Source organism: Acanthopagrus latus, chromosome 23 (genome assembly GCF_904848185.1).
Source record: "Acanthopagrus latus isolate v.2019 chromosome 23, fAcaLat1.1, whole genome shotgun sequence".
NCBI lineage: Eukaryota > Metazoa > Chordata > Actinopteri > Spariformes > Sparidae > Acanthopagrus > Acanthopagrus latus.
Genome location: NC_051061.1, coordinates 10,731,409 through 10,756,619, shown reverse-complemented (window position 1 = coordinate 10,756,619; position 25,211 = coordinate 10,731,409). Strand labels below are relative to the sequence as shown.

Here is a 25,211-nt window from a genome sequence, read left to right as displayed (position 1 = left end):
CAGGATAACCCTCCGGCCTTGTTGTGAGCAGTTTAATGTAGGAACTATTTTCTGTAGATCCTACAGCGCTTCGATGTAGACAGAAGAAACTGCACATCTTGGGCCTGTGGATCATCTTATGTAACAGGGTCATCTGAAAAGAGAATAACACCTTGGATGCCAATTTAAACTTCTCCTTTTCTTCTCCGTCTTCAACTCCTCTCCTCCTGCTCCAGGTTTAGACAGATGTGCCAGTCCATCATAGCCCATAAGCTGTTTGACTACGTGGTGTTGGCTTTTATCTTCTCCAACTGTATCACAGTTGCTCTGGAGAGGCCCAAGATACTACAGGGCAGCTTGGTAAGTCAGTCTGAAATGCATCTATACACTTCTGTGCTGAAGCATCATCTTCTCTGTGCAGCTTTTGCGTGATAGCTTTTTGGGATGAATCAATTCTTTGCTCTTGAAGGTGCATTGAGTACGGTTCTCTGATTGCGCCATCTTCTCCCTCTAACCGTCGATGCCTCTCTCCCTTGTCGTGTTTGTCCGTACAGGAAAGGGTCTTCCTCACGATCTCTAACTACATTTTTACGGCCATCTTTGTGGGCGAGATGACACTCAAGGTAACGTTTTACGACTTGTCTCTCTATTACTCCCAAAGAGTCCTGAGTGTGTGGAGTGTGCAGGTATTACGCAGAGGTGTCTTTTGTGTCCGTCTAGCGTCCCCGTGTCTCCCTGTTTGTCTCTGTCACAGAATTGACTTCGCCTCAGTGCTCCCACAGCCCGCTCCCCGCCCTTCTTTCTTGGCAATTCCCACGTTCCCTCGGAGAACAGAGCAATTAAGCAAAGTCATTAATTAGCAGCTAGTCTTCTCTTATGGATGCAGTCCATCTCCAGCACTCCCCCACACTCTCTCCTACCTCCTGTGCTCGCTGATGTTTAGGGTTTCTTTTTTTAAGTCTTTAAGTGCCTCCACTTCCTTAGGATCCCACTGTTCTCATCAGTCCGGTTGCTCATACTTGCCCATCCTTCCTTTCTTTCTTTCTTTCCTTCCTCCCTCCCTCCCTCTCTTCGCCACTGTTTCTGTATTCTCTGCAAAAGGCTCTGGCACAAGTGGGCCATCAATTATGCACTCCCGCGATCAATTATTAACCAATCACCGCCCGTCAAGGAGCCGCAGACTTGTCAGCCCCCTGGCCGAGCCGTACACGTCTCCCCCAGTGTTTCTGTCTGTCTGAACCCTGTGTAGTCCTGTAGTGTGTGTTGATGTGTGTTTGTTGATGTGGCGTTATTCTCTCCGTAAGACTCCACCACAGTGTTTAGCGCTGTCTACAAGACGTAGCCACATAAAAAGCACAGCACAGCAGGGTGGAGGAATTGGTCAGCATGTCACAGAAGTTTTTTCGAGGGCTGTTTTTGTGAGGCAGCAACTCTCTGAAAAAGTGGTTCTCTTGATTGTATTTTCGTCGTTTGATAAAGTAGCGCTTTTTCCCGCACAGGTATGAGACTGTGAAGTCAATACCGTGTTGAAAGTTTTAGACATTCAGTTTACATTTTGGCATTTAGACCCTAAGATGTTTGCCAAGCGCCCATCTATCAACCATCTTGATGTGTTTGCACGCTCACCCCCGCAGTCCCTCTGAAGCTGTACCGGATACTTGGCAAACAGCTTCAAATGTCAGTTGCAGATTTTTTAATTTTTTTTTTGCCCAGGCAGAGATGATGCTCCCACCACTGCACGTCATTGCACCAAATCCAGCTGCGTGCATGTGTTTTACGATTCCTGAGCAACATCAAAGCCTCACTGTTGAAGCCACAGAGGAGTCGAGCACTATCATACGTCGAATGGCTTCACATTAAACTTTTTACAAGCAAATATAAAGGCAGTGGGACACTGTTACTGCACTGGTGGATGTTGCAGTAAACACAGTTACCTGTGTGCTCTTTGTAGTGATGCGTGGTGTGTCGGAGTGCGTTTTCATTTTTAAACCACAGGTATCGATTACTGTTCTAGTGTTTGTGTCTTCTGGCAGGTGTGCATGCACGTGCGTGTGTGTTTGGGGTTGAGTGTGCACCGCGCATCACCAGCCTGTTGTCCTGCAGCTGCTGATGTCTTTTCTTATATTTATTTCATCGCTCATCCTCTTGCTTTTTAGTGTCACCTTGTTTTTTTTTTTTCTAAACGTTTTGATGCAGATGTCTTGGAATGTCTACTGCCAAGTTGCTATGTCGCAATTGTAGTCCGTGTTGTGTTGCTGTCTGCAGCGTCACCTCCTTTTTTTTCTCTCATGTTCAGGTGGTTTCCATGGGTCTGTACGTGGGTGAGCAGGCATATCTGCGGAGCAGCTGGAACATTCTGGATGGCTTCCTGGTTTTCGTGTCTCTGATTGACATTGTCGTGTCCATGGCGGGTGGGGCCAAGATCCTGGGCGTGCTTCGAGTACTCAGGCTGCTCAGAACATTGCGCCCTCTCAGGTATGGGAGAAAGTCCAGCGATTTTTTAAAAATGTGTTTACAGTTCATCCCGTTTTTACTCCCTTGTTTTACTTGTTTCTTATTTTGTTCACACTGCTTCTCCTCTCTTCAGGGTGATCAGCAGAGCTCCGGGTCTGAAGCTGGTAGTGGAGACCCTCATCACTTCCCTCAAACCCATCGGCAACATCGTCCTCATCTGTTGTGCGTTCTTCATCATCTTTGGCATTCTTGGGGTGCAGGTATGTATGATACACACTGCATGCACACATTTCTAAATCAGCTATATAATTTTCACAGAAATTGTTGCAAATAACACAGTCTTATTTGTGTGTGCAATGGTTTCCTGCCAATTATGTTTTTTTATGTAATTCTCTCCCTCATTTTCCATTTTAATAGCTCTGAGGCACACTTGCATTTCACTCTTACGTAAACCCTCATTGTCTTCCCAAGTCTTTCATCATTGCACAACATTTTCATGCTGGGATCTTTGACCGCCTCATTATTTCACTCATAAGCAGTCTTTCATCTCATCAGGCGGGGCATACGAAGGCTTATTTGTCTGTTTTCTATGAGTAGTCAGAAAGCACCAAAAGCTTGGTCTTATTGTTCCTCTACTGACAGCTGTTTAAAGGCAAATTCTTCTACTGCTTCGGCCCCGACGTCAAAAACATCACCAACAAGTCTGACTGTCTGCAAGCCAACTACAAGTGGGTCCACCATAAGTACAACTTTGACAACCTTGGGCAGGTCAGTGTCACATGTGTTATATCTGCACGTCTGGTGTTCGTCATTTTTGGTATAAGAATATGTTGCAGTTGTTGCAGCAATTTGGTGTTGTTTCTTTTTGGATAAGCATAATAAACAGTTTTCCTTTCTGTTGTCTGCCTGCTATTTTCCAGGCTCTGATGTCCCTGTTTGTGCTCGCCTCCAAGGATGGCTGGGTCAACATTATGTATCACGGTCTTGATGCTGTGGGTGTGGACCAACAGGTACATCGACCGAATAACAAAAGTGTTACGTAAGAATAAAACCTGAGGTGAGATCTTATCAGGTTAAATCTTTTACCCCTCCCCTCTCATCATCCTCTTGAACCCCAGCCGGTGACCAACAACAACCCGTGGATGCTGCTGTACTTCATCTCCTTCCTCCTCATCGTTAGCTTCTTCGTCCTCAACATGTTTGTCGGCGTGGTGGTGGAGAATTTTCACAAGTGCCGACAGCACCAAGAGGTGGAGGAGGCCAAAAGGCGGGAGGAGAAGCGTCAGCGGCGCATGGAAAAGAAGAGGAGAAGTAAGAGAGAGGGATGACAGGAGAGGGGTAGCAAAGGAGCGTGGAATTGGGGAAGTCTGTGAAGAAATAGCAAAATAGAGGCATTTGAACGTTTGAAGCGTTAAATTAAAATAAAGTGATACAATGGAGCGGTATGATGAAGAAAGAAGAGGCAGGAAGAGATTTATGGAGTTCAATCGATCAGAGGGAAATAATGACAAACACTGTTAAAGCAACAAGATATAATGATACAAACACAAAGGGCTTGAAAAGCTCACTCATCCCCTATTGTTACCCACATACATGATTCACTTTTTATTAGCAATGTGAGTTCTGATCAATACTGATGAAAATGTGTGCTGTAGAAAGAAAGATGAAAATAGAGAGAGACAGACAGACAATAATAAACAGACAAACAACAAGTGTCATACTTGCTTCTGTTCTCTGCAATTTCACATTTTTCTCAGTTGATAGTGATTCCAGCTCGATCAAAGCTTTGAGTTTTTGCATTTCAAAGCGCTCAGTGTGGAGCAGGCCTTCCCTGGAAGAAAAAAAAAAGATCTGCTGCACAATTGTTTGGACTAGTCTTAATATCATTTTTTTTTATAATAGCCTGAAAGTTTGAATGATCACTGTATATAATGAAATCAATGGAAGGGTTTTTTTTTTTTTAATTATTTCTAAATCTCTGCAGAGAATATATTGGGCCCAGTGTTCACATAGTGTTTATTTCTGGCAAAAAAAAAAAGAGTTGGGTGCAGGACAGCGCAGGGATGAAGCTTACATTGTGTGCACTGATAAAAGCAAAGCACTCTCCAGCAACGGTGGTCTGAGCTGCTCAACATTTGCATTTCTGTCTCTGTTATGTGCTTCTCGTTACCAGGGTGATGGTGACAATCCCACCACATCCAAGATAGGATAATGTCGTACTTTTTTTTTGAACTTATAATGATTTCTGTTTGAAAATATATTGTAAAGATAGATATATATATATATATATATATATATATATATATATATATATAGATATATATATATTTATTTATTTTTATTTTTTCTATCAACAGAAGCCCAAAAGCTGCCCTACTATTCAAGCTATGGCCAAGTGCGCCTGATGATCCACACACTGTGCACAAACCACTACCTGGACCTCATCATCACCTTCATCATCTGCATCAACGTCATCACCATGTCCTTAGAGCACTACAATCAACCTCATGTAAGATTTTTACCTGTGTGTGCAAACCTGTATTTGTGTACCGTGTATGTATTTGGGTTGTATAGCAGTGTAGGAACTAATCATGGGGGGTGCAGGGGGGGCACAGGTCCAGTTGTGTGTTTGTGTTTGTGTCTGTGGATGTATGTTAGATGATAAAGGGAAGACGGACCTTGCAGAGTATTTATGGCTGTCAAATCTGACTGCAACCCTTCCATACAGCCTTCCATTCCCTAAAGAGCAGCATCTCAAAAAGATACAGTGTGTGAAACCACTGACTGTTCCACCACCATGAAACTGTAGCATGTGTTGTGAGTAACTGCAGTCAGCACAAAGGACCTGTGATTGCACCGCTGATTTGACGTGGGCTGCTGTCAGAGTGGTGTTAGCCGTACAGTGCACGTATCTGTCCATTCATGTGTGATGAATGGAGGTCCTGACAGCGTTTTTTCGTGAAGGAGAGAAGTGATTATCCTTGAGATAAGATGCCCGTTTGACCTTTTAAAATGGAGCAAGCTTTCTCAAACTGACCGGGCATCAGATAAATATCACAGGTCTTGGCCGTATTCGTCAGCTGTTGCTTCTGACATTTGGCAGCCTCCCACTTGTTAGAAGCCACAGCTCTATTTATGAGAGGAGACAACAGCCGGGGGAAAATAATCTCCAGTCTCTGCAGCAACGTGGAGCTGGGCTAGATGTTAAAACACGCTTGTCTCTGGAATATTTTAATACTCTGCAAATACAATTTCGCTTAAGAATTTGTTTTTGTTGGGGGAACATCGTGAGAGTGTGTGTGTGTGTGTGTGTGTGTGTGTGTGTGTGCGCGCTCGCGTGGGTGTATGTGTGTGTGTGGGTGTGTGTATGTGTTTGTGTGTGCTGCTATGAATTGAAGATGCTCTATTTTTGCCTCTGGCATGCTTGATTTTACTCTACCAACAATGGGAACACTTCCAAATGTACCTGTTTTCCCTGCTGATACTCTACTCCCCATTGGACATGCACACACTCACACCCACACACACACACACACACACACACACACGAACACACATGCCCCTTTTTTTTACTCTCTCTCCACAGTCTCTGGATCTCGCCCTGAAGTACTGCAACTATTTCTTCACCTCCACTTTCGTGTTGGAATCAGTACTCAAACTCATCGCCTTCGGCTTTCGCCGCTTCTTCAAAGAAAGGTACAGTGTGTGTTGGCAGTGCGATTGTGTATGAGAGCGTTTCCCTCTCTGCATCCCATGGAAGTGTGTCTGTGTTTATTTGTAGCACTATAGTAATGCAGCTTGACAGCTCGGTGTCAGTGCTGAACTCATCCATCCGCTGTGGGATTTGTTAATCTGCTGTCCGGAGGCAGACTCTACTGTACCTGTGTGATGATTGTCAATCAGCTTTTTCTTTCGGTAAACACAAGCCCCCTTTGGATTACTGCAAAATGAGCTTTACATTTCATAATAGTTACCCTATGTTTTTGTCTATTCAGCTCAGTCACTTATCTCTTATTTGATGAAAATTAAGCATTAAAAATCGGGGCTCCAGGCGCATGCTATAATCTTCTGAAACAACGTCTAATATAAATAGTGCCATAATAAACTGTTATTTAGTTCAAGGTGTAATGGCTGTACAAATCCGCCTTTTGCTTTGATAATTATAAATGGAATAGGGGACAACAGCTTTAAAGACATAGAGGATCATGAAATATGTTGAAATATGTGTTATTAAGTTGACTCGCGTATTGTGTCGCAAATACAGATTTGAAAATGATCAGTTCTGTGAAATGTGCTCATTATCACAGTAAGATGTAAGAATTTACAGTTACCTTAATAGTGATTAGCCCTCTTCCCTTTATTTCATTTCCTGTGAAGTTAATACAGGATGTAAGTACAAACTATAATTCCTTTTCAACCCGTTAATGTGCACAGTGGAACTTATGATTTCCTTTATAGCACTTAAAGCACCAGCTGAGCTGAGCACACATCCATAGACATTTTTAGTCAATTGATGTCCATCTTAACATCCTTTTCCAAGTCGTTTCCATTTTTACAGTCGTTTTCCAAGTAAATTATTTTTTTTGTTGTTTTTAAACTAGTATGTCAAATCCAAAATATATATGTTGTCATGTCTTGACTGTTTCCTTGGCAAATGTTGTGTTTCCACTTCTGACAGAAAGAACTCTGTGGATAACATAATGAATGTAATTTTCATTCAGAAAGCTTTTGAAACGGATATGACAGTTCTTTCGAATTTTTCTTCGTGGTCATTTATTGACCTCACACAATATGAGTCAGATTGAAAAAAGAAGGTGTTAAGCCGCAGTATCATTCTACTAACTAAAATTTACAGTCTTATTAGCTCTGTGCTGGTTACACTGCTGTGCTCTCCATTTCTCCAACTCACTGTATTCACCTTTGTCTGACCTCCATGAGAAACACACCTCAGTACTCCCACAGTCATTCACTCCCAGCTCAGACTAATTGATTCGTCACTCACCCAAATGTGCACGGCGACGAAACTGATGTCTTATTCTTTTTGGGGCTGTGTGGTGACTAATTAAAGGCAGAAACAGATTCGGGAGCTTATATTGCGCTGATGGTACTTTAATGTCATTGACCTATTTTGGTTAGCTGGGAGAGAAAGACGGGTAAGGAGGGATGGTTAAGAGAAATGAGGTGGCTGAGGAAGAATCTGATGATATATAGGAGGGGAAGCTGGACTGATCAAAGAAAAAGGGCAAATGAGCGATGAAATGAGAAAAGAGATGGGCGGATATAGGGAGGATTTATCAGGCGCCCACCACCTGGCACTTTGTCTCTTTTTATGTTGTGTCAGCAGCAGCCGTGAACAGTCACTGTGCATAGTGTGATTTATAGGCTGGGGTCAAATTGAGAAATGGGTCAATGGAGTAGGTGGTGTCACCACGCACTGTAAGTCTGTAGGTATGTGTGTGTGCGTGTGTGTATACACTGTAGATGTATTGATATTTAAAGGTCTGAGGCCGTCAAGGAGATATGAATGTCCACATTAAATGTGCCTTTGGATGAGTATCGGGTGCATCTTTATCAGGTGAGTTAGTCTGTTCCTTTGACTCTGATGTGTTAAAGTGATTTTAAGGAACATTGTTATGCAAATATGAACAAAGGGAGCTGCCATCTTCAGCCTTGAAGAGATACTTTTGTTTTTTAGAAGTAGGGCTGTATAAGGCAATTACTCCCAGAAATGGGTCTTTTCCCTATGCATGCTGGCTCACCTTGGCTTGTTTTGACTCGGCACTGCTGGGATTTGTATATCACATTACAAAAGGTCTACCTGCTTTAAGGTGTGTCTTGAGCAGTGGTCAAAGGAGTGGCTGTAAATTCTTTCTCTATTTTCATATTTTCACCGCTTTGCCTTGCCCTCAGACAGCCTCTTCTGCCAGGGAGCTGAAGCCGTCATATCGCTTACTTCAAAGCTTCCAGACATCGGTGTTTAGTTCAAGGGTTTGTTCGGACTCACCAAAGTCACACAATAACCCAAACTAGCGGATCGAGGCAGCAGTTGAGTAGCAGCTCCCTCATTCTGGAAAGTGAAATCACTGTTATTATGGCGTCAGTGTCCCATTAGAGAGAGCTGTTTTACAGGCAAGGTAAAATGGTGAAAACATTCTAAATATAGTGTGGACTTTCTTTTTAGGTGGTTAAGTACATTGCTTACCGAAGCTTCCTTACCAGTGCTCCTAACCCCACTTAAAAAAAAAAACAAAAACCAAACCATCCCTTGAAGGGTCTGTATCACTGAAACCTCAGATGATAACATGCCTGTGACAAATATGTGAAAAAGAAGTAGGGACCCAGGCAGGCCCTGACAACAGAGGGAAACACAATCATGTGCAAGATGATAATGAGTCACGGGCGGCGGTTGATACACTGCTCTCATTGGCATTTAAATGAGAGAGTTTGGCAGGCATTCTGACAAATGGGTTGGCAGTGGCAAATGTTTTAGCACTCTGGGTGCCTCGCTTTGTGAACGCGGATCAGATGTGCACCTGATTTAGCCTCCTCCATGAAAACTGCACAGCTTTAGGGCCAGCTTTGTGGTTTCACAAAAGATGTTAACCCACTGACTGTCTTCCAAAAACTCAGGAGATGAATGAGGGCTACAGTGCCCCCTGAAGCGATTACATGAGGCGATAAAGGATGCGCAAAAGCAAATAAAAGCATGGTATAGTAGTGGAATAGTTGCGTCAGGTTTTCAACGGTTTTCCCAAAACTCAGATGATGTGATTAATATGGTCGCTTCAAACACTTTGATCCCAACAAATGCATCTGATTTGGCAACATCTGTTTCCCATCTGCGCTCAAGCAATTTGTATGACAAGCATTTTATCCACACATGATGGATTTATTAGGGGCTTTTGGTGATGAGGCTCTGTAGCATCGTTGGTATAAATGTGAGGATCATAAAAGAGATCAATGAGCGGAAAGGTGATTGACTACGTACCTCTTTGCATAGTTAGGCTCAGCCCTGAGTGTAGGACTTCACCAACAAGTGAACATCTGTATGTGACATACATATGTGTGTTTCTGTTTTTTTTTTGTATGCATGTGTGTTGCAATGCCCCTGTGCACCTTCCTCCATCACACGAGTGTGTGTGCGTGTGTGTGTGTTTGTGCTAGGTGGAACCAGTTGGACTTGGCCATCGTGCTTCTGTCAGTGATGGGCATCACCCTGGAGGAGATCGAGATCAGCGCTGCCCTGCCCATCAACCCCACTATCATCAGGATCATGAGAGTACTGAGGATAGCTCGAGGTACGTGTGAAATACGCACACGTACACGCTCACTCACAAGCCTTATCGCAGCCACACTTCCTGTAAATGCTTTCAGTGAACTAGAATATTGACTTGATGTTAATGGTTAATGGTGTGTTAAAATATAACTCTAGAGCCTGTAATCAACTTTCGCTAGCCAGTTAGCTATAGCATTGCAGCTCGGTTCTAAAGGGCTGTGTGCACGCACGTGTGTGTGTGTGTGTGTGCGTGTGTGTGTGTGTGTGTGTGTGTGTGACTGGATGTGAATTAAAAACTGACCTTTACACAGTTTCATGTTTCCCATTTAGTCTGTAATTGAACCTGAGGGATTTCCCCCTTAATAGCCACACTTAAAATTTCTCTCTCTGTCTCTCTGACGCACACACACAGTGCTGAAACTGCTGAAAATGGCGACGGGAATGAGAGCCCTGCTGGATACGGTGGTCCAAGCCCTGCCTCAGGTACCTCACACACACACACACACACACAGTGACAAACACTGTCTCTCCCTTTTTTTCCCCCTCACAGACTCACACTTCACATTCCCACAGCGAGTTTTGTGATTCCAGTCAATAGCCAGAGTGCTACTAGCCCTCTCATTATGTTCCTCTGTTGGCCTGTAGGCAACTCTAATAGATGACTCATTCATGCCACAGACTGGAAGACTCGCACACCAACACATGTGCACATGTGCACATACACACATAGTAGGCTTGTCTTGTTTTCACTTTCAGCACCATGGAGAGCACCCAGACTCCCGCTGTGGCCACAGTGTGCTAGAAACAGTGGGAGCTTCTTACAGCATTCTGTAGTTCATTTGGTGGTGAAATGTCCTCAGAGTCAGACAGTTTTCTAGGTCGTCCCACTGTCAAAATACCCAGAATGCATCTTTGCTCAGTGTGCTTTGTGTCTGGAAGTAGTGCATGTTTGCTTTGAAGCTTAATGTCATGAATTAAGGATAAAAAGGAGATGAGGGAAAAAAATAAATTTATATTATATTTAACTTTCTGTATTTTGTTTTTTTTATCCGGCCTCATGTTCATGCCTTCATCAAGACTCAATGTTTATTAATCAAGAGGCTTTCCCTAAAGCTGTATTTGCTTTAACCTACTAACTGGTGTCTTTGTGAAAGCATTTGTTGGAATGCTGACATCCCCATTACTGTATCTGTGAATGCAAAGAGCAGTAGTTTGATGTAGCTTTAGTTAGTTGAGAGCAAGAAGCCGATTAGCATAGCTTAGCATCAAGACTTGGAAGAAGGGTAAACAACTAGTGTGGCTCAGTTCAAAGCATCTGCTGTGAAAGTGAAACCAATGTGGAAGTGCCTTCAACCTGTACTGGTTGCAGAAGTCAAACTATATGTAAGCCTATGAGAAAATGACGCTTCTTCTCACTTGATTTATTACCTCAGTAAACACTTATCTAATGAGTTTATGGTTGCTGGTTTTGCTAGTTTTCGTCAACACAGCATGATGTTTTTGGGATTTGATTTTCTGAATTATGGTCCCATTTGAGTAAAATAGACAATAAAGTGGGGTGTGATTTAGGGCAGGGCAACCTTATGATAGACAAGCTACCACAGGATCTTGGCTCCAAAGAATAGTTCCCAAACCCCATGGGTGACCCCACAGTGGGGTGTAACAAATCTACCAACTAACATCTCGTAAACCCACTCACTAACGTATCTTGCTTGTTTAATCGGAACAAATACGTATGGATGTAACTAAGCTAAGCTAACCAGCTGTGCTGTCCAGCTACAGATTTACTGCAAGTGTAATAGTATCAATCTCCTCATTAGCATATTTCCCCACATGCTGAACAGTTCCTCAAAAGTAAAGGTGTTGTCTAGACAGGATGTGTTGATGCAAACACTATTGTAGAGCCTATTTATGGATGTGCAGCCACAGTCATATACGTGCACACACACACACACACACACAGTCTGACCCATTGACCATCAACAGTAAGATGAAGCAAACAGAGGGAAACAGGTGGTGTGGTGAAAGGAGGGCAGGCAGAGGTGAGGGAGAACAGATTCCTTGTCTTTCTTTTCTATTGATCCCTCTCTCATTAACACTGAGCCCTTTGCACTATCCCAAGGGCACCAGGGGAGGTAATTAAAACTGGGGCTAATTAAACAATTCCAGGAGGTCTCTCTCTTTCTCTCTCCCTCTCTCTCTCCCTCTCTCTCTCTGTATGGGTGTGTGTGCATGTTGAGGTACTGACAGAGTGAAAGCGTTACATCTGGCAAGATATTAACCTGAGGTGATATTCTGCTATATTTCACTGTGAAAATGAAATGGCGAGCTGCCAACATTCCTTCATTACATCACGTAGGATATTGAGTACAGTATTGACATTTCAACAAAGGCTTCATGATCCAGCAGGACAAAGGAGCAGACGAACACACAGCTATTGGTATGAGAAGGCAAGGAATATGAATAATGCCATCAGGGCACACGGGGACAGATGTCTGCTAGAATAATAGTTCATGAGATGAAACGCGATGGGAAGCTGTGTATATATTTAATAGGCCTTGACAGGACATGGAGATGTAATGAAGGATCCAAACACTCAGACTAAATGGGTGAATAAACTTAATAGCTCGCTGACATGTTGGGAGAAAATGTATTTTTATAGTTTGTCTTTACAAAGACAAAGTCATCTAACCCACGAGCATCCTCCATTATCCTCTCCTCGCCGACTTGTGTAAAATGGCTGCAACACACCGTTTACTTACACTAATAGCTTACATCATGTTGGCAATAAAGTCAAGCCAGTTGTTTAATCGCTTCTCTATGGCTGAGAAGCCTCCAGAGCAGCCTAAGGCAGATGTGGACACCACATGGGATACAGTTTGTGCTGTGGGACTGCTGTCCCCTGTGAGACTTAAATAATTGATGATGAGAATTTTGGTCTCCGTCCTTATAAGGTGAGACACTACAGGTGAAGACTGTAAAAAGATTTGATAATAATAATGATAATACATTTATATTATATTGCGCTTTTCAGGTACTCAAAGACACTTTACAAGTTATCATTTTAATTTAAATGATAGATTTCATGTTGTCACAATTCTTCATATCCACAGGATTTAACCTTGATTTTTACAGTTTGTGACCTACAATTACTTTACATTTTTCAATTTAAACTATTTTTTTCAGCACTGATGGCTATGACACTGTTAGGACCCCAAATAGATATTACCATTAAACTTCCCTTGATGTTTACTTATATTAAGAAAATAACATTTTTGAGACTGTCTTAATTAAACACTGGCTAATCTGCATACATTTCCAGAACATAAATCTGAACTTGACATACAAAGATGACATAGGGCATATAAAGATGGGGCATGGTTCACCACCTCCTCCCACTGTGTAAAAATGAGTCCAAAATACTCCGGACACGAGCGCTGCGAGCCTGCACCAGTGTCATCGTTTGGGGTCAGAGACTTTGCAGTAGCGATTGGGCAGCGGTGATGGCATCGTGTAGTGCTGCACAATTAATCACGAAATAATCAAAACGTCAACATGACTAAGTGCAATATCCAAGTCACAAGAACTGCAATTTTTATATAAAGGCAATGTGTCACGAAACAGTGTTTTAATGGAATGTTGTAGTGCTGCAGCGATTCTCTGGCCTACAAAGCTTGTTCTCCAGATGTCATAAAACATGTTTGTTTGGCAGAAACCAGGAGAAATGGCACATTGTCATGATATTTCCAGTTTTTTGAAAATTGTGATGTAAAAATGAATCACCCATAATTATTTAGAATTACATCGCTATTGCAATATCTGTCCATCTGCTAACAAAACAACAAACACCTTAATGTGTGTTTGGGATTTTTACACTCACCTGAAAAAGTGATGTAAGCAAAATAACCCCAAGACTCAGAATTGACGTGTACATGAAAGTCCAATGTTTTCACCTTCGCTGTCTCACCTCAGATCATCAAATTTACAAATCACAACAAAATCTATGGACAGCTCAAGCTTATTTTCATCCAGTTATTGGATCCCAAATAGGCCCAGGCCATTAGAGGAGCAGATTGTTAAGCACACAAGGCAGAATAGCTCTAACGTAAGAGATGTAGTTGAGACAAAGACCAGAACAGTCGCATTAAGAATCATTACAGAATCCAAATGAAAGGTTGGAAGGCAATCGCCTCCATTACTGTGAGTCCAAAGGGACTCATCAGACTGTTCTGCATGTAATGGAGTGTATTCATCTACATAAAAAGCTAACTTTAATATCTCAGTTATGTAGGTGCTGCAAAACACTTCAATTGTGTTACATGGATGAAGATATTTTGTTCTTTTTGTCACCACCTTCTGCCGCTCTTCCTTAAGGTAGAAGAATTGACCTTTGTAGACTAACCAAGTGAATCATATCAGGCCATTTATTCCAGCGTCTTTAGCAGCATTTATCAGTGATTAATAGTATATTCTCTCTGTGTTTTTAGTGGATTTCAAAGGAGAGGAGACATCATCTAAACAAAGGGTTTTTTTCCCTGAGTATAAAAGACATGGTTGCTCTGAAATCTCATTTTAGTTTAATTTAGTTTAACCTTCGTCCAATCCCAATCACAACTTGGCTCCTATTTACTGAGATCCTTCCCCTGGTATTATGAATAAACATTCATTTCCACCGTGACTTTTCTTTTAGAGCTAGACCTCACTGTAGATAGTCCTGCCAAACCGTGCTTCACACTGAGAACAGCCCCCTTTTAATAAACTCTGTCTACACTGCAGTGTGTAATCTCCTCAGAACAGGCTCTGTCATATTCGCAATGTTGATGCACTATTCCGAGACCAAACACGAAACACAACTGCAAATTTCCCGTAGCTTTCCATTGAAAAACAGGTGGAGTGAACTAAACTTCACTTCAGATCACATGGAGAATAATTATAACTATCTGTTGGTGCTTTTCTCTCATCCCCCGGTGGAGCAGCACGGTGTCAAAAACAGTGAATAGGAGACTGGGTTTTTGTTTTCCTGTGATGGGATTAAGAGTTTTTGCCCTGAGTGTTTAGCGCGGAACATCATTGTCACCATTAAGTTGTGGGAACAGAAGGTTTGTTTTGTGGTGGAACCGAGCCAAATCCCAAAACCCCAAACTCAGAAATGCACAACAGCATCAGGGGTTCAGCCGTATCAAGGTCTCAGAGGAAGCTGCTGCCGTGGTGTGCAGGAGTTAGCAGGATGCAGGAGCAGCATGCTAGAAACAGTTTGGAGTCCTATGTGGCATTCTTAATGTACGGCCATTACAGCTTGATCTCCCGCCAGTTTGTTTAGTGGCAGTGTTTGAAAAAAAAAAAAAAGTGGATTGTTGATCTGAGGACATTCTTGTCTTGTGGTTAGTTGTTTCAAAAATGACTGACTTGAACAGAAATTCAAAATAAGGTTGAATTACCCTCAAGCAAGTGTACAACTGATTTATCACAGGTCCCAATACCAGTGACATCTTGGTCTTTTGTTGTTTGAAGACGCAACATTTTCTGTTGGTTTTAAGAATATGTTTAAGATGGAAGGCTTTTTTATTGCAGTCCTCTAAAGAAAACCACATCTTGTGCATTATGTTTTAGAGTATTTTAGTATGGCTTATCCAGAACATATAACCTAGACACTATGTTGTTGTTATGCTTTCAAATGGTTTAAAACATGTGCATGTTCTTCTGTGTGTGTGTGTGTGTGTGTGTGTGTGTGTGTGTGTGTGTGTGTGTGTGTGTGTGTGTGTGTGTGCGCGCGCATGCTTGTGTTGCAGGTGGGTAACCTGGGCCTGCTCTTCATGCTGCTGTTTTTCATCTACGCCGCCTTAGGAGTAGAGCTTTTTGGAGAACTTGGTAAGTGTCCCAGTTGTGTCTGTGTCACTTAAAAACCTCTAATTATACTGTTGGATTTTTTTTTTTTTTTTAATTTCAGTAGAAATCTGTGAAGAGAAACCATAAATGAATTAAGGGAACTTTGCCAGTTAAAAAGGAGTTTTCTAAAGACTCAAGAATCAAGGCCGTGATCTGTGATTGTAATAAGATCCCATTCATTAAAATTCAGTGATACACTGATTATTAAATGTGAAAAAAAAAATGTTTGGATAGTTCTGCCGTTGTAATAGGATAAATGTTTAAAGAAACAATCCGTGAAGCTTTCAGAGAACGACTGTGTGCAGGAGAATCTCTGTGCTAATTCAAGGATTTTGAGATTTAAACACATTTTCCTTGTCTCAAGGCACAACATGAGATACTGTGTGTTATCCATCATGTGACACAATGTGCACCATTATATCTGTGGTAATGTGCATAAGCTCCTAATCCTTTCACCACATACTCATATATATGTGTTAAAGTTGAGATGAAAGGACAACTCCAACTAGCTGCAGAGCATATGGTCTACACACATATCATCCCCATACATGTAGGTGATCAACACTTATCAGTGTCTGTCTCAGCAAAATAACAACTTCCAGTTTTCATGTTCTCATTTTCGTGCACATAAAAGCCAAATGACTTGTATTCACTTTAGCCTGACAATCTCCTTATTTCCCCTTTTCATCAGTTCTCTCTCCTGCAGTCCGACAGCCATTAGAGAATCAACCCACTCTCCCGTATTCTGATATATAAGCACTGTCCTAAAATATCCACATTGAAGTTGGAAGAAATATATTTCAAACTGTCACATTTCCCTTGTGTGCTGCAGCTGCAGCCAGTGGCAACGTTGCTTCCTATTGGAGCTTGGCAGGAGAAAGGATTAGTGGCAAATGCAAGTGTCTCTTTCTTGAGGCCCTTCCAGAGATTATCTTGGGATATAAGCTCAAAGACAAATAGAATGTTTTGGTCACATTGCTGCTGATTTGATAACAGACTGTGTCTACACCGAGTTGGCTTGTTTGGACAGTCATCCACAGGCAGCTTAGTGACAGAGACGGTGCATGTTTCTGCTGTTTAAAGGAGTAATGACGTGCTGATCCTTTTCTTCTTTTGTTATCCCTGCTCCCTTCCTGTCCCATTTTCTCCCTCTTTCTCTTAATCTCTTCACCTCTTTCTTATCTGTGACCTGATAACTTCTGTTCTTCCTCTACTACCTTCCACCCACCTCACTCTCATGTTCAGTATGTAATCCTGACTACCCATGCGAGGGTATGAGTCGTCACGCTACTTTTGAGAACTTTGGCATGGCTTTCCTTACCTTGTTTCAAGTCTCCACGGGCGACAACTGGAATGGCATCATGAAGGTATGAAGATGTATTCACAGTGTACAAGATAAAGTTACTTGTATTTGTCTTTTTTCTCATTACTGTCTTTTTAAAGTTAGAAATTAACTTAAATTATCAACAGAATGTGTAGAAATAGTGTTATGATATGTGTGTATTCTTGTGGAGGTATCTACTGAACATAGCACGCTAACCAGCTACACATCATGGTCCAGAGCTCCTGTGTTGCGCTCCCCCCACTGCTCTGAGCGGCCAAACTGCTAGCTGCGTGGCTAACTGAGCTGACGAGCTGATGGCAGCAATCAGTTGTTAGTCTAGTGATATGCTGCCCTCTATTGTATTTGTAGTATGAGATTTCACAAAGGTGACCAATTTTAACATATTGCAACTTTGACTAAAACATTCTTTTCACTAGTTTTAGTTTGTAGCCCAGTTTTAGTGAACTACAATAACCCTGGTACAAAGCCTAACACTTTGGAGCGCAGGACATACACAAACTTCATACAGCATACGTGTTTGTGATTCAAAAGAAAAACACAATCACAGACTTATAGAAAACAGTGAGGTGTCAAGAGACAAAATCCTCCTCTATTTCTCTCATCCATCCTATCTTCCACTCTAGCGATGCTCACCGATGAAAAGGAAATGTGCTTGCTCGGCACTGGTGGCACAGATTAGCTTACTGATGGGCAGGAGGGCGACTGTGCCTCAATGCACACACACAAAACACCAATTTCACCTGAACACACATCTAATGCCACAAGGAGCTGTGGCTGCTCCTCCGCACACCTAGGCTGCAGGGGGAATAGAGATTATGCTGGAGTGTGTCGGCCGTGGACCATTAAACACACACTGGATACAGGCAGTGTGGATGGTAGCGGGCCATGAAGCAAACCAGCGGGCCACATGTGCTTCCCCTCTGAGTAAATTGCTGTCATTTTAGCTGTCAAATGATCACCTTTGCCATGAGAGAGGCAAATCTGCTTTGGTTTAGTAAGAAGCAGGTGAGGCAGAGTGGTAATTAGCCATGCAGGGAAGAGAAGACATAATGAAGGAAGAGGGCAGGGGGGAGAAAAGGAGGCACCAGTGAACTGTAATAAGAGGGGGGATGAGAGGATTGAACAGAAGGTTAAAAGAACTGACCAGTTATTATGCTTTCTTCTCCCCTCTTCAGGGAAAATTACATCAAAAATGGAAAGGGGGGGGCACAGCACAAGCATGTGTGAGAGTAAATGAAGATTTGGAACTAAAATTTGGAGAGAAATAAGATGGAAAAACGAGTGAAGGCAGAAGAGGGAGTAGTCGTGTGAAGGAGCACAGTGTGTAAATGTCATGCCAAATTAGATAGAAAAGACCAGCTTCAGCTCAGAGGGCTAAAAATTGTTATGTGTGGTCACAGCCTGGGTGAGATATGTGTACTTGCAGAAAACACTTGTCACTTTGGTTCTGCTCTGACTGAACTCCACCGAGTGCATGTTAACCAGAGTGGAAAACCACGAGAATAATGCTAGAGAAGAGAAAGGAACGCCTCCCGTCGTTTTGCATGGAAGGAAAACAATTAAGTGTTTGATGATTATGCAAGTTGTCATGAATACAAAGAGCCTTGTTAACATGAACTAGATGCATTCTATTACTGCCTCAAATTAAGAAGGATTTTTACATTGTTGTGAAAATGTCCCATAATAATTATTTTTGGGGGTTCCTACTTTCGTGTTGGTTGTCTACTAGAAATTGCTTTATTGTTCAAATTACTCGTCTCACGCTGCAGCATCTCTATTCACCCTCATGCTCTGTTTTCTGGTGCCTGTATCTGTAAAGCCCCCCAAAGCCCAGCCTGTTCTAATTGGTCATTTGTCACAGACCTGAGCAGGCCCCTCCCACCGTGATTCCGCATAGGCTGTGCTGGTGTTTGTACAGTTGTGACATCACAACCTTATGGAAATCCTAATGGCTGTTTTTAAGAAACAGTCTCTAAATGAGGGCCGAGTGCATTTCTCTGTGGCTAAGTAATGTATAACACTTGTATCAGTTTCCTACAGTAAAATCAAAGACAACACAGAAATATAGCCTAATGAATACCCAGAAAATGGCACCAACACCCCCCTGACTCACTTCTCAACTCACATCTCACCAAGACCTCAAAGTTACAAACTTCAAAGAAAGTATTTGTTGCAGAACTTTATCCTCAACTGTGGTAACCCTGAGAGCTTATCTGTTGTGTCTCTTCCTCCTCTTCTAACCAACCACATTTTTCCCCACCTTCTGCCTCCAGGACACATTGCGGGAGTGCCCACCGGACCACGGCACCGATGTGGACTATGCCTGCAATCCGAGCCTTCAGTTTATTTCGCCTATGTACTTTGTCTCCTTCGTGCTCACCGCCCAGTTCGTGCTCATCAATGTGGTGGTGGCCGTGCTGATGAAGCACCTGGACGACTCCAACAAGGAGGCCGCAGAGGAGGCGGAGATGGATGCAGAAATTGAGCTGGAGCTGGCCCAGGGCACCCTCTGTTGCATGGGCGCCCCCGGCTGCGGGGGTGCGAGGATGGACAAAGGACTAGTCGCTGCTGGTTCAGGGCCTGGAGGCACAACAGCGGGGAAGGAGCGAGGAGGTGCCAGAGGAGAGAAGGGAGAAGGAATGAGGAAGATGCGCCACGCGTCAGCCACTGGGCACCCAGGAGGGTACAACTCCCGAGACTCCATCCGGAGCCTGTACTCACCAGCACAAGTGAGTGTTTGTGAGAGAGAGCGAGGGTGCGAGTGTTCTTACACCTATTTCCTGGTAGTGTGTGAAAGGCCTGTTTGGTATGTGTGGTGTTCACGTCAGTGTGTGTGGGGGCGTGCATGTGTGTCTGTGTCTGCAAGTAGGGATGTCTCCATGATCTGCGCGATCAGAATTTCTTTTTTGTAAGGGATCCATTATAGCTAATCACAAATCCTATCCTCATTAATATTTATCCATTTCTGATTCATTTTTAAATTCTGTCCCAGATGTGACCCAGCTGTAGCTCTGCTGTAATGCTTCGCTGCACACAGTGGAACCGCTGCATAATGTAGCGCATTGTAGGGAAAGTGAAGAGCGGCGTCAACAATGGCTGGCAGTTTCTGCTGAAATGACTCTGTACCAGTAAGGTATTGAAGACGCCTCACAACCACACTATTTAGTCTCTAACGGGGCCAAAAAGAGGTTTCCTAAATATTATCAAAATGTCTGTGCAGCGTTCACTCTGACAGTCTTTTCTCTACAGAAAGCCCTATTGGAAAGTAGACTCTATATAGTGAGAACTTGTGAAAAACTTGACACAGTCAACAGTTTCTGAATATATGATGACTCAGTTTTCTAAAAATCTCTGTAATATTCGCTCTAATAACTTTCATGAATGCCGAGTGCGCTCTCTGAAGTGGGGATGCATGATTATGGCAAAGGTCATAATCCAGATTTTTTGTAAATATTGAGATATATCTGATTTTTCTTAACACAATTACACATAGACTTTGGAAACTGCTGTTGGCAGGCCTTCAGGTTTTGTTTTGGGTTTTTTTTTTCAACAGCTCACTTGAATGCATTGAGCTGAACTTAACTTGACCTGGCTGAGAAAGAGTTTGGGTTTTAGGTCTGCTGAGAGTGCAAAAATGCACCGCTGTAAAGCAAAGGGATTTACTGGAGGCTTTACTGGGCACAAGACGAAACAAGAGCATCATTGCGAAACGGAACAGCACAGTTATTGTTTTATTTCATTTATGTGCTTATCTATAGTGCTTAAATGTGCTTTTATATATATATATATATATGCTTAAATATAGTAGTTGAAAATATAATTGGATTCTTTTGATCGTCCCTTCTTTGCAGCCTCATAACAGGAAAACAACAATTTTGGATCAGATTCAGTCTCTGCAGATCCTGCATTATAAACTATTCTGATCAGTATCCAGGGCAAATCACAGAACGGAGACATCCCTACTTCTTTGAATTCTTATCTGTTTCTCTGGCTGCCTGTCAGTTTGCTTCTCTTTGCACAGTATCAGTGCATTAGTTCATGTAGGGAAAATTACAGATTCAACTCACAAGCTGGAAGAACACAATAGAGGTAAACAACATGGCAGTCATTTCCATATGCTGGTGGAATGGTGGTGAGAGAGCTGAGAGTCATTGCTATACTCCATTCTTTTGTGGGATTGACTGACAGCCACATTGCATCATTACACTAAGTCATTTTTTAGCATCTCTCTGTACAATTCGTTTGTACTGTATTTCTTTTATAGACACAAAGAAGAGGGAATAAAAAGAAAAGGCAGATGTAAGGAAAGGACATTAAGCTGTATCTGAATGGCGACATTGCGCAAGTACAATTGTGTTAAAGAAGACAATTTCTTGGGGCAAAGGTTTTTCAAAATGAAAACAAACAAATTAAATGACTCGACAGACGACAGCAAGGCTCGGACGACTGTCTCGGTTAATCCTTTTTTAGTAAAGCTTCGTTAACCTTTCAGTTCTCGTGTGAGTTTGTCGACTTGCAGTCACCGGCTACGCTTTTGGAGTGAAGATGTGGTGGCAGTGTTAGTGTAGATGGTCCCTCATCTCTACTCACAGCAGAGCAGCCATAATGAAATCGCTAATGATAGTCTGAGATATCCGCGCAGAGATACACATAAAGATGACTCATCAGCTGCCATGGAGTGTCTCACCTTTGCAGAGCTAAAGTTGGCTGCACGGAGCCATTTTTAGCCCGGTGTTGGCTGACAAAGGAACTTAATGCAGACCGGGGAGAACACACTGGCAGCGTCCTCCCCCTCGCTCTCTTTCTATCTCCGTCTCCCCCTCTTTTTTCCTCCGTCTCTCAAGTGATGCAATAAGGGATCTGGCAGACCGATGCAATTTATTCAGTGCACAGGTCCCAGGGTTGGAGTGTGCGTGTGTGCAATCGGAAAAAGGCTCATGTGAGGAAATCCAAACATTGTGACATCTCGTGTTGTGCCACTTTAAGGTTCTGTGAATCTCCATATATTGTCATAACATTACGTGCAGCTTCTCCCGCAAAACAAATAATTAGCTATGAGAAATAAGGCTTTTATGGTGTCAAATGACTTTCATCGCCCACAAAACTGATGTATGTAGACAAAGAGAGTGTCAGTGTTACAGCAGACGAGATTTGTTGGTTGAGAAAGATTGCAGGTACCCATCATGTCCTCGTGTTCTATAATGTGCCATGAAATTAGGGCTGGGTATCACCCACTATTATCCTTATAGTGACACTAATACCAAAATAGAACTTCATTATATACCTCTTATCATTTTCTTTAATACTTACAGACAACAGCAACAATAGGGTCACTTGATAAGGTAAAGTTAAGAGGGAATCCATGACAGATAGTCAAACCTAGCACACAAAACTGCCCACTAGAATGTGCCTGAAGCAATTTTTCATTTCAGTAAGTGTAAACACACAAAATTAAAAGAGTGATTTAGCCAGGTAACCATTTGTTTTACCTGAAGTAGCTGACTGTTGTGGATAGGGATGCACATTTTGAGCAGATTCATGAATTGATAGCAGCCACCATAACAATTGATTATCACCACATCATGAATAACATATGAACTATGTTGGACATTTTTTCCATTAGAGAAGTGTTTTAAACCCTGGAATGATGTATGAAATGGTTGATGCAAAATCAGAGTAGGAGCAGTATCATACCACACTAGGAGGTACACAGAGTTACTTAAATGATGCATAACAGAAAATAATGATCTCATTTTAAGAGCAGATCCCCCATCTGTCGTTATTCCACAGCTGGCCATAATCAAACCAAATTGAGGTTACGGAACCTCATTTCCCCCAAAATTTGGTAGTACAAACGTCTCTCTTTTGTATTAAAGTCAGAAATTTTAGTATCATGATAACCCTAGCATAGAATGCTTCTTAAAGCATTTTCTAAATTAGACGTGATTTCCATTTTAATTAAAGACCTTTTTTGCATTTTATTTGGATATATTTGATGAGCATTTGTAATTTGCAACAAGATAATTTTTGACGTTGGCATTTTTTAATCCAGCAAATTCCTAACGGCGATGATTCAATTAATCATTGAACATTTACGTGCCTACTTGTTGCCATGCTCTCACATGTTTTGGTAGCATCGGAGCACACTGAACTGAAATACAACATGCTCAACTTCAACTGCTGTGCTAGTGGGCTAGTCTTATTGCCACATTTAAGCAGCAAAACCATACAAATAGTAATGGTTTTCCAGATGTGTCTACAAAAAGAACGCTTTGTATGACACGTAAATGCTGCTCGGTACATTCAGTCGATATTTAAAAGGTATTAAGTACCAATAACCAGCCCTTCTGATAAATAGTGAACAATTAATTTATTGCTTTGTGGTGAAACACTAGTGATGGATTCCACGGGGACTACATGAGGACTCTGTAGGAAGTCAACACACACAGTGGTAAAGTAAGGGAGTAAGAGAGGAGAGATAATAGCTGAGCCAGTGACAGTTAGATAGACGCTGTAATTAATTTCACCTCTCTCTCTCTCTCTCTCTCTCTCTCTCTCTCTCTCTCTCTCTCTCTCTCTCTCTCTCAACCTCCATTCCCTGTGGATGGGCCCTATTGTTGTCCACTAATACAGTTATTAATGGAGGCCAGCACATAGGCCACCACAGTCAATCAAACTTTTTTTTTTTCTTTTTTATATCAAGCTCTCCACCTACACAGAATGGACTGTCTTGGCACTGTGAGTGAGAGAGAGAGAAAGAGAGAGAGAGTGTGTGTGTGTTTTTTATACATGCATGTATAGAAAGCGCTGGATTGCAGAGTCAGCCGGTTTGTCTTTGTGCCAAAATGTGGCACTGCAACACCGTTTCATAAACCAGCGTGACTGAGGTGTATTTATATTGCTGGGAGTACAGTAACCTGTCTCTTGAATTCTTAGCCCCCTCATTTTTCAGAACATGAGCCATGAGTGATTGTAATATAACAGCATGAGTCAGAAATGTGTGTTTGCATAACAGATCTAAGTATAGTGCTATAAGCGGTGTTGTGGAAATGTGTTGATGAAAATAGGCTTGTGTGGGGATTGAAGAGGAGTGACCTTGTTTCGCGGTATCTTTTGGGATGTATCTGCTGATGTAATACAGTTATTTTGGCTGGTATGAATGTGCTACAGGCAACAATGCACCCAGTCCATTGTGAAATACAGTGCCCTGCCAAGAAACACCGAAATCATTTTTAAAGTAGTTTCTTTTTCTTTTCTTTTTTTTTTTTTTCTTTTCTTTTCTGTCAGCAGTTGTCCTTTTTCTGCCAGATTGGTTTCTGGGAAAAACCAATCTGGCAGATGAGATTCAAGCAAGGAGGGATCATTTAAGTCGAAGAAAAAGCCCTGACTGATTTAGTCTAAATTGCTTTAAACCTAATAATACCCAGAGCACAAAAGCAAACGCTTAAATCTTAAATTGTTTCAACAAGGTATTGAACAGCCTAATTGAGGTGATACATCAAATGTAATTGCACCGTTCTCAGTGCTCAAGGCTTTGATAGTAAAATTATGTGTTACTTGGCTAATGAGGGTTCGCATTCATGTTACTGAGGAGCCTTTTGCCAAATGTGAGCAATGTTTAGCCCTGAAGGCCGACAGAGTGCGAGAGAGGGATTTGTTCTGGTTTATTTGTGAACGATCTCTGACGTAGCAAAATTCTCTAAGATGCGTTGTGTTTTGTTTTTTTTCGTTTTGTGGAATCACAGACGTGAAGGCTGTGGCAGTGTGAAATGTACGTGTGCGTGCGTGACATATGTGGCTGTGTGAGTACATGAGAAAGTATCACAACATACCTGCGTGTGCACACTGGCATATTTTAACCCTTAACAATGGTGTATGCGTTTCCCTACGTGTTCTCTGTCCTCGCATGTCTCGCATGTGCACATGTTTGCGCCTGCGTGCAATACTGGTCTGCCCGCCTGCGTCCTGTGTGTATGTGTCCGTGTGTGTGTGTGTGTGTACGTGTGGTATGTGTTCCAGGAGAGCCAGTGGCTGGACAGCGTTTCTCTTCTGATCAAGGATTCACTGGAGGGGGAGATGCTGATGATCGACAACCTCTCCGGTTCTGTCTTCCACCACTACTCCTCTCCTCCGCCCGTCTGTAGAGACTGCAAGGGCCACCCACAAGAGGTACCACCCTGAACACACGTGGACGCCCACAGACATGCACTCACGCACACGCGCGCACACACACACATGCACACACACACACGAGGAGTGCAGTAACTCCAG

General features: G+C 42.4%; 1 protein-coding gene across 6 annotated transcripts in view; it reads left to right on the top strand.

Annotated features, from left to right (window-relative positions):
* The window catches only part of cacna1ia (calcium voltage-gated channel subunit alpha1 Ia), a 159,999-nt gene that overhangs the window by 122,358 nt on the left and 12,430 nt on the right, over nucleotides 1-25,211 (top strand). For 3 of the 6 annotated variants that reach the window (XM_037089679.1, XM_037089678.1, XM_037089677.1), the window contains 15 exons: nucleotides 216-339; nucleotides 534-602; nucleotides 2,276-2,454; nucleotides 2,567-2,693; nucleotides 3,076-3,201; nucleotides 3,354-3,443; nucleotides 3,552-3,744; nucleotides 4,791-4,942; nucleotides 6,020-6,129; nucleotides 9,598-9,731; nucleotides 10,122-10,192; nucleotides 15,499-15,577; nucleotides 16,841-16,962; nucleotides 19,214-19,669; nucleotides 24,960-25,109. In XM_037089679.1, the coding sequence (XP_036945574.1) occupies nucleotides 216-339; nucleotides 534-602; nucleotides 2,276-2,454; nucleotides 2,567-2,693; nucleotides 3,076-3,201; nucleotides 3,354-3,443; nucleotides 3,552-3,744; nucleotides 4,791-4,942; nucleotides 6,020-6,129; nucleotides 9,598-9,731; nucleotides 10,122-10,192; nucleotides 15,499-15,577; nucleotides 16,841-16,962; nucleotides 19,214-19,669; nucleotides 24,960-25,109 (2,182 nt within the window). The remainder of the gene's footprint in view (nucleotides 1-215; nucleotides 340-533; nucleotides 603-2,275; nucleotides 2,455-2,566; nucleotides 2,694-3,075; nucleotides 3,202-3,353; nucleotides 3,444-3,551; nucleotides 3,745-4,790; nucleotides 4,943-6,019; nucleotides 6,130-9,597; nucleotides 9,732-10,121; nucleotides 10,193-15,498; nucleotides 15,578-16,840; nucleotides 16,963-19,213; nucleotides 19,670-24,959; nucleotides 25,110-25,211) is intronic. The other 3 variants (XM_037089683.1, XM_037089682.1, XM_037089681.1) reach the window with 2 other exon arrangements.